Below are 13,338 nucleotides of genomic sequence, written 5' to 3'. Positions count from 1 at the left end.
TTGCAGTGAGGTGTAGGGAGGCACCAGGCTCTGGTGTAGATGGTGGGGCTGTGCTTGTGTGAGAAGTTTCTTTCTAAGGGGAGAAGAGGAATGGGGAGCTGAAAGGAGCCAAGTCTCCTTGCTGGATAGAGCTTACAACGCACATTGGCCTTGATGGAAAGGGTGGTGAGAGGAGATGCCTGGCAGCTGGGGGGGCTGTGGAGGGAGGTTGGGAACTGCATGGAGAAAAGTTGCAATGGAAGACAAGCCAGGAGAAGCCTAACAGCTTTGTGGGAAGAGCTGGGTCAGGGACTACCATAGCCAAGCACTGGAGACAGGGGTGGAGAGGGTGGCTGCAAAGAAGGGTTGAAGCCCTGAAGTTGGCCATGCAGGTATGGGGGCATGCAGAATTAGGGACAGCAATCAAGATGAGGAGAGTGAAAGAAACAGTTGTTAGAACAGAATGATTTGATTTATCCCAAGTAATTTATTCACCAAATTTTCCCCCTGAGATCTTAAACAGACTGAAGTGGTTTCAAACGTCATTATTTAGGACAATTCAACAAAATATTTGTTACTTTGAAAAGAAAGGAGAGGCGGGGGGGTGGAGAAATGAAAGAAAGAAAGGAAAAATAAAAGTCTGGATAGTCTGGTTTGCCACATTTGAATTTTATTGCCAAATTGGGATGGGTCAAGAAAATCACTCTTTCTCTTCTCTGAACAGGGGAGTTTCACTTACAAAGACCCTTCTGATGTGAATGCTTACGCAAGCCCAGATGCAGTCTCCTTGTGTATTCAAACAACAAAAGGCAAGTATTTGTTCTAGTGAAACCCTGTCGAGGAAAAGTTTGTGCACCGGGACATCTCAACATGAAGACAATTTCATTACAAAACTCAGGCGCGTCTTAGTGGAGACTTTTCTCCTTGCAGCACCAGAGATTATTTTTTCCTCGTAGCTGCTGGGCATGCAGGGCATTTTAAAAGCAAATAGAAAAGCAAAGATGCTGCCCCAAGGGGAGTTACAATTTAAGTCAGACTAAAGCAGAATGAAAATGCTGGCTGCCTGGTATTAAAAGCCAGAAGATGGGCACTTTTACTTGGAAAGCCAAGACTTCCATTAAGCTATTTAGATTTTCTTGTCTGTACGCGTGGCTTCTGTAGCCATTTTTAACTTCTCCTTAAAAGAAATAGGTCTCACTGCTTCCTGCAGTAACTTCAGAGCCTATCTGCAAGGTTCAATGAAAGGTGGCAGTGGGGTGGATGTCTTACGTTTGTTGAAAATAAAAAGCCAGGTAGAAGAGAGACAAACCATTTATTTCAACTGAAGTAAAAGCTTGTCGTTGTGCAGAAGCAGTATTACTAATCTTCAAAAAATCTGAGAGGGAGACAAGAGGGATAGATGTTTTCTTGCAGTCATTGCAGCTGCAGCCAACTGGAGAAAATTTCCATCACAGCATGTACACGAGAGTTGTATCCTTTAAGATGCAGGATAATTCAACCATGGGAACACAAAGTCCGGGAAAACAGGATCTGTGCTTCCACCTCTCTTAAAGTTACTACTTCAATTTTAATTTTATTTTAATTTGTTCATATGAATTTGGTGGACAGCAGTTTGGGGATTCTTCTTTTAGCTCAAAGAATGTGAATAAGCACCGCATCCTCCGCCTCTGCGGGAGAGCATTTTGCGGTGGAGGTGCCAATGGGTCATCATCCAGTTGGCCACAGTGTTAACAGGAGGAGAGAGGATGAGCTGTAATTTTCCTACCACTTTTCTTATGTTGGACTGAGTAATAGAATTGAATATCTGTTGCCCCGGCTTGATTTGATTATCCGTAGGTCTTAGTATAGGATGAGGATTGACTATGTGCCACTGGGTTTGTACCAGTGTCCATTTGTAGAGTTTCCCTTGAAAATACTGGCATATGTGTGTCTTTTGAATAGTTGACTTGTAATTAATACTCGTGGAAAGCAAAGGTTTAATTAGTTCTGCTGTTTCCATACTTTCTTAAAGTGCACTTCAAATCATATATTTCATTGTGAAATCAGTCATCACTGCTGTATTTAATAGTTACAGAAGTTGGGTGTTTTTTCTTAGCGTTTCTTCCACAAGAGACCCTGATCACTTGGCTTAATTTTCAGAATGCAGCACAAAAGAATAAATTGCAAGTTTTCATTGCAAGTACTCTGTGAATTATTAAAGAAAATATTATGGATAACTTGGAAGAGGAAATGTGTGCAGGAATTTAATGTCATGCTGGCTAATTGTCCAGTAACAAAAGGGAAAAGAAAGACTAACTCCATTAGCTCAGATTATTTTTTAGAAGTTGTTTGCTGATAACTTTTGGGTAGCAGTGCTTGGCAAACCAAATGTTAGTATAAAGGTCATTCCAGAGATCTGAGGCTTTGATTTATTTATTTTTTAAACAAAAATGATTGGATCGTTCCACCAACTGATGGAAAAACTTTGTATGCTTCTGTGAGGCTTTTCTCTAAGGGTGACTCCCAAGCTGTACTGATACAGTGCTCTTCCAGAGTGGTCAATATGTAGCACTACAGGCAGATAAGAGGGGCTGCCGTTTAGCCGGAAGCACTGAAAAACTCTGGACATGCATACTGAACATGCTGGAGCAAAACTCCAGAAAAGTTTAGGGTCTATAAATCACTGCTGGTGGAGCCCAAGAGTGACAGTTGTAGCATGGACAGACTTAGGATACTACACCTCTGCTGCATAACAAATGGTCTTGTACACTGTAGGCACCACCATTGTTATCTCAGGTCCAGTTGGGTCTTGCTAGTGAAGATTGACGGGTCACACTTCTGCATGGAGCTCACTTTATCTTCATCAGGAGGTTGTAGGGCTGAGTCAGCCCTGCTGGGATTTGCACCGGTGGTTCCAGGATGTCTGGGTATTTCAAACCTAAGGCTTAGACCTCTAATCATCCTCTTATCTAAACTGCCTAACATCTGAGTCTGCAAAATTGGGTTGGAAATCTCACACAAACATGCTTTACCCAGTAGCACTTCTGTGTTTATTTGCCAGTGGAGCTTGGGACTACTGATGGGCACAGAAGATTCAGCTTGGAAGCCAAAGGTTTAATCAAAGTATTGCTTGAAAGGTCCAGTCCTTGACTGATAGATGGCTTGCTTGCTGACAGCTGGAATGGTTCATTCTTTGGGACAGAAAGCCAGCGGCAGCACTCAGTGAGGCAAGTGTTGACCTTTCCTGGGCCATAAGACTAAAGGAACCCAGTTATTTTATATTAAGTTTTGAATCCACTGAGGATGGAAGGAAGAGTTGGTTGCTTCCTTGTACCTTACAAAGAAATAGCCTCATCCCCTCCCAGTCCCTATTGCTTGGTGCATGCGGAAATTGTTCAAATTAACCAATGTTGTTGGTGTCGTTTTTTTTTTCCCAACCAAAAATCCAAAGACAAGTAGTATGAGGTCCTACAGCAGCCCAGCATCTCTCTGAATCCTTCCTCAAGCAACTCTTTCGACAGCACTTGGCCACAAAGTCTACAGAGCTCAGATACGAAATTCTTACAGGTTTTATGAGAAGATGGTTGAATGGAGATGACAGACTAAATTAGCACCTCTATTGCAAAGAGTAGTGTTGTAGTGTTAATTAATTCCTTAACAAACAGCAGAGGATCCTCAGCAGAGGCTGGGTCAAGGGGAGCCAAAGGGCTTTCTGATCTTCCCCAGCTGTGGAGAAGCTCCAATTAAAACTCTCACTTTATCAGCCATCTCATTGTGCAGTAGCACCTTGGAAAACAAACAAACTGGTTTTATTTGTTCCCTGTCTCTCAGAACTTCTTGCTTATGTGACATCTTCATTGATATCTTATGTACATATGGAAGCTGTATCTCCTCTTTAGTCCCATTTCTGAAGGAAAGGAATATCCCCTGGCTTAGAGCCACATTGGATGGGGTGATACAACAGAAAGGAAACTTTCCAGTTTTGTCCTCTAGTCAAGAAAGAAGGCTGGTGTAAATAATTCCTCACAAATGAGTGCTTTGATATGTTTGGCTTCTTTCAGACTATCTGGGAGTAGATGCATGATAAATTTCTCATTTTACTGATGTAGCAAATCTCTGGAGAAACCAACTGCTGTTTGCTGCACATCTATAGTAGTTAGCCAGATTCCTCTGTTCTGATTTGTCAGATAGAGTGACAGATGATGTTTGTAAATGTAAATTTTAAGTTTCCTCAAATTCTAGTGTGTAGAGCTTCAAAACAGTCATTTTCTATAAACACTGTTGCTTGAAAAAGTCCTGCCACTTGAATATCTGGTGAAGATGAATGCTCATTGCATGCAGAGTTGGCAGCGAAGCACCCATCTATAAACATAGAGTTACTATTCATGGAGATTTCTTTTATCCTCTTTCCAGTTGTACAAACACACCACAGCCACCACCCCCGGCAATATTGCATTGTAAATTACCCTCATTTTAAAAGCCCTCTCCCCTTAGTGCTTTTCATTCAAGAGATGGGAGACAGCCTTGGGCTTGCTGTCTTCAGATCAAATACAAGCTGCAGACTGAGTATTCACCTGAATTATATGAACTTCTGCCGTGGCTATTTACTTGTTGTGATACATTTCCTTTTCTTGATTAACTAAGCTCTGAGAGGACACATCTGCTTCAGCATTGCCCCCTCAAGGCAGTCCATCAGCCCTCTGTCACATCTTTTTCTCCCACCTTTTCCTTGCCTGATCCTCTATGGTCTGCTACAGTTTTTTGTCATATGTTCGTGATCAACAACAAGGGAGTCCTGGGATAGCGAGTATGTTGTGGTGATTGCCCATGAAGGTCTCCTATCATGCAATGGACATGAGAAACGTTTAGGGAGACAGAGTGCTGCAATCTATTCTAAGTAGTTATGTAGTGCCTCTCAATAGCATCCTATGATGCTCCAAGGTCTGATTGAGCAGTTTGCTCTCTTGACTTCACTGGTGTTCATTCAGCATCTTGGATACCAGGTCCAGGCCGGTCTGGTCCTTGGATACTAATGTGCCAAAGTCCTTTAACATCTTAAATATATATGTGTATATGTTGGACACTGCAACAGGCTGCCCAGAGGGGTGGTGGAGTCACCTTCCCTGGAGGTTTTTAAGAATCGTGAAGATGTGGTACTTATAGACATGGTTTAGTGGGCAATGTTGGTGATAGGTGAATGGTCGGGCTAGATTATCTTAGAGGTCTTTTCCAATCTTAACAATTCTGTGATTCTGTGTTCATTGCTATTTTGTTAGAAATTGAACAGGACCGCGATTTGTGGTTAAAGTAAATACAAAGCAATTTATTAGAACACAGTCTTGGAGTCTCAGCCTCTGCAAGACATTTTCCTCCACTATACTATCCAAGTACTGGAGGTGTTTACTGTATGGTTTACTACGTGTCATCCAAAACCCCTCCATAAACAGCTGTTGATTTGCACATAGGAACCATGCAGGGGAGAAAGAAGAGCAGGAGCCTTAGGCTGAGGCTTTGATCAGGGCCTTGGGAGAGCAGCATGCCCCCACCGCCCAGCAGACCTCATGCCATTGCCACATCCCATGCCCTGCAGTCCTCGCCTAGCGGTGCTGCTATCTGCCACTGTGTTCTGCTCCCCGGCCTCTCTCACCCTTTGAAGATTCCCCATTGTTTGGGCTATTAACATACTTTCGGGGTGGATGTTTATCTTTTTTGAAACTTTTACAGCAGGCGCATTGTTAGAGCAAACTCCTCGAAGCCCCTTGCAGGCAAGCACCACCAGCGCCCTTCAGTGAGCGCAGTGCAGCTCTTCTCTTTATTTGATCAGCTTCTAATACCTAACAGTTCTGTAAGTAAACATTTATAGATCAAATCAAAAGCTCGCAGAAGGAAGCACTCTCGATAGATTAGAAGCTAAACTGATCTAAATTAGAAGAGATGCAGAGATAACCTTGCCTGGCTAAAAAGCATATACTATCGGTTGCACGCAGATAATTAAATGAATGAGCCCTTTTCTATTGAACAACTGATGTGCAATTGATAAACTTAATTAATAATTAACTTTTTAATTAAATATCAATTTAAAACAAGTGTGGTAATGTGCTGCTTGCATTTAATTTTGCTGCCTTTTCTTCATTAAAGAAACGTCATTAGGGTTACAGGTATCTGTTTAAGATGCCTCTGTGCACTGCTCAGGGAATAAATGTGTCCACTGGGCACTTGCCAGTGAGAAGATGGCTGTAAACAACAGCACCCAGAGACAAAGCCAGCATGCAACTTCTGAGAGGCAGCAGGAACTGCAGATAAAAGGCATGTACATCTCCATCCGTAACTTTCTCAGCAGCAGAAGGCCTACCTGCTGTATGCCCTTGTTTGTATAAGAGAGGCTACAGTGGGTATAGAGGAGCTGAGTCCCTGTAGCAGCCCGTTGGGAAGAAGGTCCCTCTCCAGCTTTATGAATGGAGTGGCTTGGTGAAGGCAAGGCTAAATATCCAGAACCACCAGATATTGCCTTGTTTAGGAAAACAATCCCTAATAAGCACGGGAAAGCTGCAATCTTTTTGCACGCTCTTCTCACATGATGCCTTAGTGCAATTCCTATTAGTGCTAATGGGGTAATTGGCTCCCCTCAATGTGAACTCGCTATAATGCATCCACATAACTTGATTTGAGAGTGTAAATCCCATTAGCCTGAATGGCGATCTTCTCTGCCTCTCATTTACCCATTTGATCCTGCAAGCACTAACAGCCGATCGTCTCCCTTTGAAAGCGATAAATAGTCATCCAACTTCCGCTAAATGGCTCTCAGACACCTTCCAGATCGTTCCTTCCACTATCCTGCATACAGCAAGGAGCAAGGCAATGTGCAGAAGGCAGGAAATTGGGTTTGCAAACTGGGGAAAAAAAGGTGAAAGGCTGCAAGAAATATTTCCACCAACCCTGCGCCTGCTAGCAACAGGAGAAATATTTGAGCGCCTCGCTGAGGATGTAAGAAAATCTTTCCACTGCGGTGAAGGAGGATCTGGATGAAGATTAAGGGTTGCTATTTTTTTTTCTGTTAATGACTTGATTTGTTTCCAGCTGAAAGAAGTTGGATGGAGGATAAGCCAATGGGCCCTACATTGTCTGTCTGCAATGTGGGGCTTGAAGCCAATTGGAAATGACTCTTCAGAAGGTACCATCTTGGACACAGCACCAGACACCTATCCGGTCGGAATACACCGCCAATGAAAGGATGATTTCTTTTCCTGCTTTGCCTCATAATAGGATATTCTTGCTTCTCCACATGTGAAGGGAAGATGGGTCCCTCCCGTGGGGAATGTTACTGCTGGCCACCACTTCCTTTCTGAAAGCCCCATTTGAAAAGGAGGAAATAGTTGGTGAAGGAAGTTCCTGAAAAGGAATCTTTCAAATCCTTATTTTTGTCAGTTTTTTTTTCTTTCAGGGGACACCCAATACGATGGAAATAATTGGCGTGGCTGCCTCAAGTGATGGAAAAATTACAGAAAACTGCAAGGGGTGTGACAGCAAGAAAACCGGCTTCTTCTCCATTTATTGTACAATATTTATCATCAACCCGTTTTGTATATTTTGCTTTCTTTTGTGTAATCTTATCATCACTGGGGTTGAAAACGATGTGATTTTTCTCCTTTGAGTAGTTGCCAAAAAAGCACTTACGTCGGAGTATTAGTGTATCATTTGGCTAGCACATCACATAATGGTTTTTTTACAGCAACTATTTAACCATGTTTTCATCCTGTGGGAAAGAATGATGGGTCTGTTTTGTAAAAATAAGACCTTGTGGCAATGTGGACATGCAAGAGATAGAAACATAATGCAACAAATTAGTTTCAACACACAGAAATGAGGTAGTCCAGGCTCCATATACATTCAGCAGCGCTGGTTTTTCTCTCTCTCCTTTGTCTCTACTTTTGTCTCTTATTTTGAAATGCATTGTCTGATCTTATGGAAAAAACTTTGCAAGCAGGACCTGTTAGAATTCAACCAGCCACCTACCTGGTTTGGGTACGCAAGCATATGTTCTTTGCATATATGTAGGTAAAACAGTGTTTGTGAGAACATGTGAGAGAGGGAATAGTTAGGAGTGCCGTGCAGATATGATCAATTCATCCATTTTGTGTGATTCGATGCAAGCTCATGGTGTTGTATCAAGAAGCAAATTAGCTTTATTACAGGCTGAGAAGATGCTTTGGTTTTTAGTGACAGTGAAGTACGAGAAATTTGATCATTCTAATGTCATCACAGAAAATGGAGACCTGAAGAAAAAAATAATTTGTCTTTAGGTACTTCAGAAATAATCAAACGTTCGTCGTTACAGTTTCAAGTGATCCCATCAACTCTTTTCCAAATAGCAGCTAAGTGAATCTCTATTATAACCTGAAACCCGCCATTAACTTGAAAACCATTCATGCTGTGATCCACATCTTTCCAATCTGTGTGTTTTATAACCTGCCCAGAGTAACAGTCATGCTCACCTCCATCAAGAGGGGGAAAAAATATGTTTAGAAATGGGAGAACTTTATTCTTTTTAGTAAAATATCCCAGTGAGCTATGACTTTCTTTTCCTTCGTATGTAAAAATTCATCGGGCTCTCTCTCCGTTTTCATAAAGTAACTGTATAATCTGTTTGATGTCCACCTTCCCTCTTCCTACCAGCTGCTTATCCTTTTCTGCAGTTACATGCACATTCGTATTTTGTCATGTCTGAATTCAGACCTGCAGTCTGGAAATGCCATGTACGTGCCTAAATGTACTTATGTGAGAAGTGGATTTAAGCATATGGCTACATGATTTCTATGTTAAAAAAAAAAAATGCCATTCAGTAAATTTATTAGGGCTTTATAATGAGTTATCATCAGTAGTTGCACTAAAATACAACTCAGAAAAAAAAAATCCATTGCAAAGGCTTTGTGGCAGAGTGGGCCTTTTGTGTGTCTTTTATTTGCTTGCTAATTTACAACATTCCATAATTCTGGCCCTTCTAAAAACATCTACGAATTGTTCTCCGAAAGCCTTTCATCCTGGAAGGTGCTGGACAGGCACAGAGCCTAATGTGAGGCAGGGTGCTTGGATCCTGCCCTTCGGGTGTGCGAGTCACTCCTTGGAATCATCGGGTTTTATGGCAGTAGGAGCACACCTAAGGAGGGTTTCTCTAGGCTGCTTCAGTACTTCGGGACATGGACTGTCCTGTTTTGAAAAACAGGAAAGCCCCTGTTGCATAATGCTGTCCTGTTGTACTACAATAACAAGTCATTAGAAAATAGAGGTGGCAGAGGGAGATGAAGGCTGTCCTGTTGTGTCTACAGTCCGGCTAAGGAGGATGCACCCAGTGGCACAGCAGAATTTTTCTAACCAGTTTGCTCTCCTAACCAATTTTGCTCTCATCGCAAGTAGAGCTTCACCTTTCTTGTGCTGTAGCAAGAGTGATTAAAGGCAGCTGAGAGAAGGTGAGTCAACAGTGACTAAAGACCGTGCATAAATTCCTAACGAATGGCTAGCAGGGGTGATAAACAGCAGAAACATGAAGCAGCTTTAGTATACTTTGAGTAATGCTTTATCTTCATGGAAACGCCACCACTGTGTTACATCATTTCCTCTCCAGATATGGCAGTGGAAGTGCAAGACCTTCCCATAATGGGGCATAAGGTGATTGGGATGTTTTTCATGGCTGCCCAGGGAGTGCCATCAGCCATAACAGAGCAAGTACTTGGGGCAAGGAGAAGAGCTAATAAATGACCTTTGCAATAGGGTGATCAAGTCAAGCCCACCAAAAAATGATAGGTGAGGCAAGAGTTTGCTCAGGAGCTGTGTCCTTCCCGCAGGGCATAACCGGGCAGTCAGCTAGATAGGAACAAACTTGCAACACTGGATTTTTTTGGAGGGCTTGTGTTATCCTTGATAAAAATCTCTTTGGTATTTGGGGCAGAATGGCTCTGCTGGATGCTCCATCCAGCTCTTTCCCATTACCTTTACAAGTATTTTCGTTGCCAATCTGCCAAAATCATGGTGTTTACTAATCCTTGCTTCAAATAAAATGCTTTGGTCTAAATGAATCTCCTTGAACTTGGGGGTGTCCTCCTCTTCTGCAGGGTTGGATCCTGCACAAACACACATGGCACAAATTCAGCAGTGAGCATTGCCGCAGGGCTGCACACATCTAGCATTCCTTGTAAAAGACTCAGAAGTAGATGTCTTGAGCAGAAAAAAAGTTTAAATAAAACTTAAGCTTCTAGAAAATCTTTTTATTTTTCTTGGAGAAAGAAAATCTCCCCTCCCATGATGAATTCTAATTAATTTTTGGGAAATATGTTTTTTTGCAAGGTCTTACGATATGACAGGAACCAAAGGATTACACAAAGCCTTATGTCAAAATCAGAAATTTAACAGAAAGATTTGTTTTCTTGTTTAATGTGACTTTGAGCTTAAGGATTTGAATGTTCCATTTCTCGTATTTATTTTTTTTTTCCCTTAAAAAGTTTATCTTACTGTCTGAAATATTTTGTGAACCTTGCTTTTTTACTGCTGTAGGGGGTATCTTTCAGGTAAGTTCTTGTTTCTTGTATTTTCTATTTTACAGTTTGGGGATGTAAGAGAGGGAACATGCGTTTTCATGGAATAATCATCTGACATGAACTTATGGTAAATGTATTTGCTCTGCCTGTTTCCTGTTTGTATTGACTTTCCATGAATTTCCTGGCACACATACAGATGAGTATATATGGGAATATGGCTGGCAACAGATACATGCAACTAATGGTAGAAAATGGTTGGAGTGGGGGTCAGTTTCAAGCTCTCTTTAGTGTCTTTCTCTAAAATTTTGATCGACTAACAAGGTATACACAGTCATCTGACAGGTACGTTCACTTAAAGCTAGATGAAAGATGTAATTTCTGTTTTTCCGATGACAGATGCTGCAATGAGTGATGCCAATAACAAAAATTAGTTGCAGAAAATTAAAAAAAAAAAAAAAAAAAGATATCCAAAGCCATTGCAAAGTCCTTACAAGCTGTTTGCAGGGTGAAAACAAAATTCATTAAATAAATAATTTGATCCAAATGATTAGTCTGGTTGTTGGTGGGGCTAACAGGATGTCTGGGCTTGTCTAGCAGTTTGGTTAGAATTAGAGATGAGGAATGTGATGCAGAAATACATTTTTTTTTAGAAAGCTGCTCTTTTCTTGGCTGGGAAGGAAGCACTAGTGCTGTATCATGAGACCTTTCCCAGTCCAGACTTCAAATGCAACCATTCAGTTAGAAGAAAATGGTACTAATAAGGAGGTGGGCCAATGCGTCTTGTTGTTGATCCCATCACTAGAATACTGAAGCACAAAATTGGAACACTACTTGTAGGAATGGTTGAGGAGCATTTCCATGTAGCTTGGATAAACTGTGTTCATCTTTGGCCCCACTCTATAACATGGAAATCAGAGTGGTTTTGGAATATGCATTTGGAAAACCAGGTGCAGCATGGATCCAGTTTTGGTTTCATCCAAATGAGTGGATCTTAGAGAGTATAGATTTAACAGAAATGGGTTTGGCCATGAGAGCAGTCCAGTAAATTCCACCAGTACCAACAAACGTCCCTGGCCTTACATATAGTTCAGAACTATCTCCAAACTCAGGGACCCCCTTGGCTATGGGTTTTATGTGTCACAAAGGCTGGCTCTGACAAACATTTTTAGAATCACCATCTGTCAGCTTTTCCTTCAGGGATCCCCATTTACAATAGCTTGTATCCAGGCCATGTGCAAATCCCACTGGGCTGAAACTTGGCCCCATACTAGGTTGGCCTGGATGCAATTAACAAACACAAAATTTATTCAATTTAGTTTGGCCAAAAATATAAGATTCTTTTGTTTGCAGATGCTGAAGTTGAGATGCCTTTCCAAACTTATCAAGGACAAGGGAACCGTTTTGGAGTAAGTAACAGCCAACCCCAAAGTCATCCTAAAATTCAAATTGAACTGCAAACCTAAGCTCCAAATCATTTGTGAAGCTCAGAATTTGAGTTCATTTTTTTTTATTTCTTTAATTTTCATTGCTGTCTCTGAAATTCATTGTTGTAGTTGGGCTCTAGACAGAAACATTGGAAGAGGACACCCAGCACTCGCAACATCCAGCAGGAGCAGCAGGAAGAATCAGATATTGTCAGGGAATTCTTCAGTTCCAGAAGTTTTGAAGAAACTTCTGATCCAAATTCTGGAGTAGAGGTTAGAACTCATGGCAGCACCTCTACATAGCTTCGGTCTGGAGATCTTGTAAGATCAGGATCTTTCCCTCTTGATTGTTCATCCAAGCCTTCCATTTTTCAGGTCTTATCTGTCCAACTTGAGCATGATAAACCTCATGGTGCCCGATTAATCTGTCTCAGAAAGATGAAGGGCTGAGTCAATCCTTCTGCATTCACATCTTTGTTTCCCAGCTCCCACAGAGGCACCAGACCGCTTAATTTATTCCCATTATCTGTGCAGGTACTCTGTGATTATAAAACAAAATTCATGTCTAGGACATGGACTTTCTTTGAGCACTTTTAACCCTTCACCACCCATCTATCACAGTGAGCTCTGGAGTCATAGAATCATTAAAGTTGGAAAAGACCTCTAAGATCATCCAATCCAACTGTCCATCTTCCACCAATATTGCCCACTAAACCATGTCCCAAACCATTAGCCCTGATCCAGGGATGTGCTATGCCTCTACCTGAGTTGAGCATGGGATGAGAAGATAAAGGTGAGATCCTCTGCACATACCTAGCAGCAAGGAGGCCTGAGGTTAATGCAGTGCAGGAAAGAGTTCACATAGGCACTGATCAACGTGGTATAAAATACTTGCAGATGTTGCCTCCCCCAGATTACTTTACTCTGAGAACTCACACTAGAACATTATATATTTTTTTTTACTAATTAAGGGGGAGCTGCCCCCAACATCTCCAATAGTGCGAAGACCCAGAGGTACTGCTGATGTTGGGTCACCCCTTCTCCATGTCTCCCAGCCATCCTCGCTGCTGGTGGATAGGAGCTGATGGAGTGCAATGAAGCCACCAGCACCCTCCACTGCTGCAGGTTAGTTAGTATGCTGGGGCTGTGCGGTTCCTCTGCCATCTTCATTCACCTTAGAAATGTGGAGTTTGAATGGTTTATCTCTATTAATCACCAGCTCAAAAAGCTTTGTGCACCAAGGGCCACAGATAATTAACTTCACTATACTGCTTGTCTTATCAGTATCAACCTCTTGTCCTCCTGTGAAATAGTTAAAACCATCAGCCCCTTTTTACTTTTCCATTTAACTCTAATGCTTTAACACTGATGTTCTAAATGGCCCTGCGATTCATACTTATTAGACAAACCTTTCTTTCTGCATCTCT

The 13,338-nt window shown here is 41.8% G+C and overlaps 1 protein-coding gene across 50 annotated transcripts in view; it reads left to right on the top strand.

Moving 5' to 3' along the window:
• Positions 1 to 13,338, top strand: part of LOC116217168 (uncharacterized) — a 93,507-nt gene that overhangs the window by 40,356 nt on the left and 39,813 nt on the right. For 34 of the 50 annotated variants that reach the window (XM_085236147.1, XM_085236148.1, XM_085236133.1 and 31 more), the window contains one exon: positions 704 to 13,036. In XM_085236147.1, coding sequence (XP_085092273.1) covers positions 13,006 to 13,036 — 31 coding nt within the window. In that variant the 5' untranslated portion in view covers positions 704 to 13,005. The remainder of the gene's footprint in view (positions 1 to 703; positions 13,037 to 13,338) is intronic. The other 16 variants (XM_085236153.1, XM_085236154.1, XM_085236152.1 and 13 more) reach the window with 9 other exon arrangements.

Source organism: Meleagris gallopavo, chromosome 14 (assembly GCF_905368555.1).
Source record: "Meleagris gallopavo chromosome 14, MGAL_WU_HG_1.1, whole genome shotgun sequence".
Lineage (NCBI taxonomy): Eukaryota > Metazoa > Chordata > Aves > Galliformes > Phasianidae > Meleagris > Meleagris gallopavo.
Note: the sequence above shows the minus strand (reverse complement) of the source record. Positions and strands in the feature narration are given on the sequence as shown.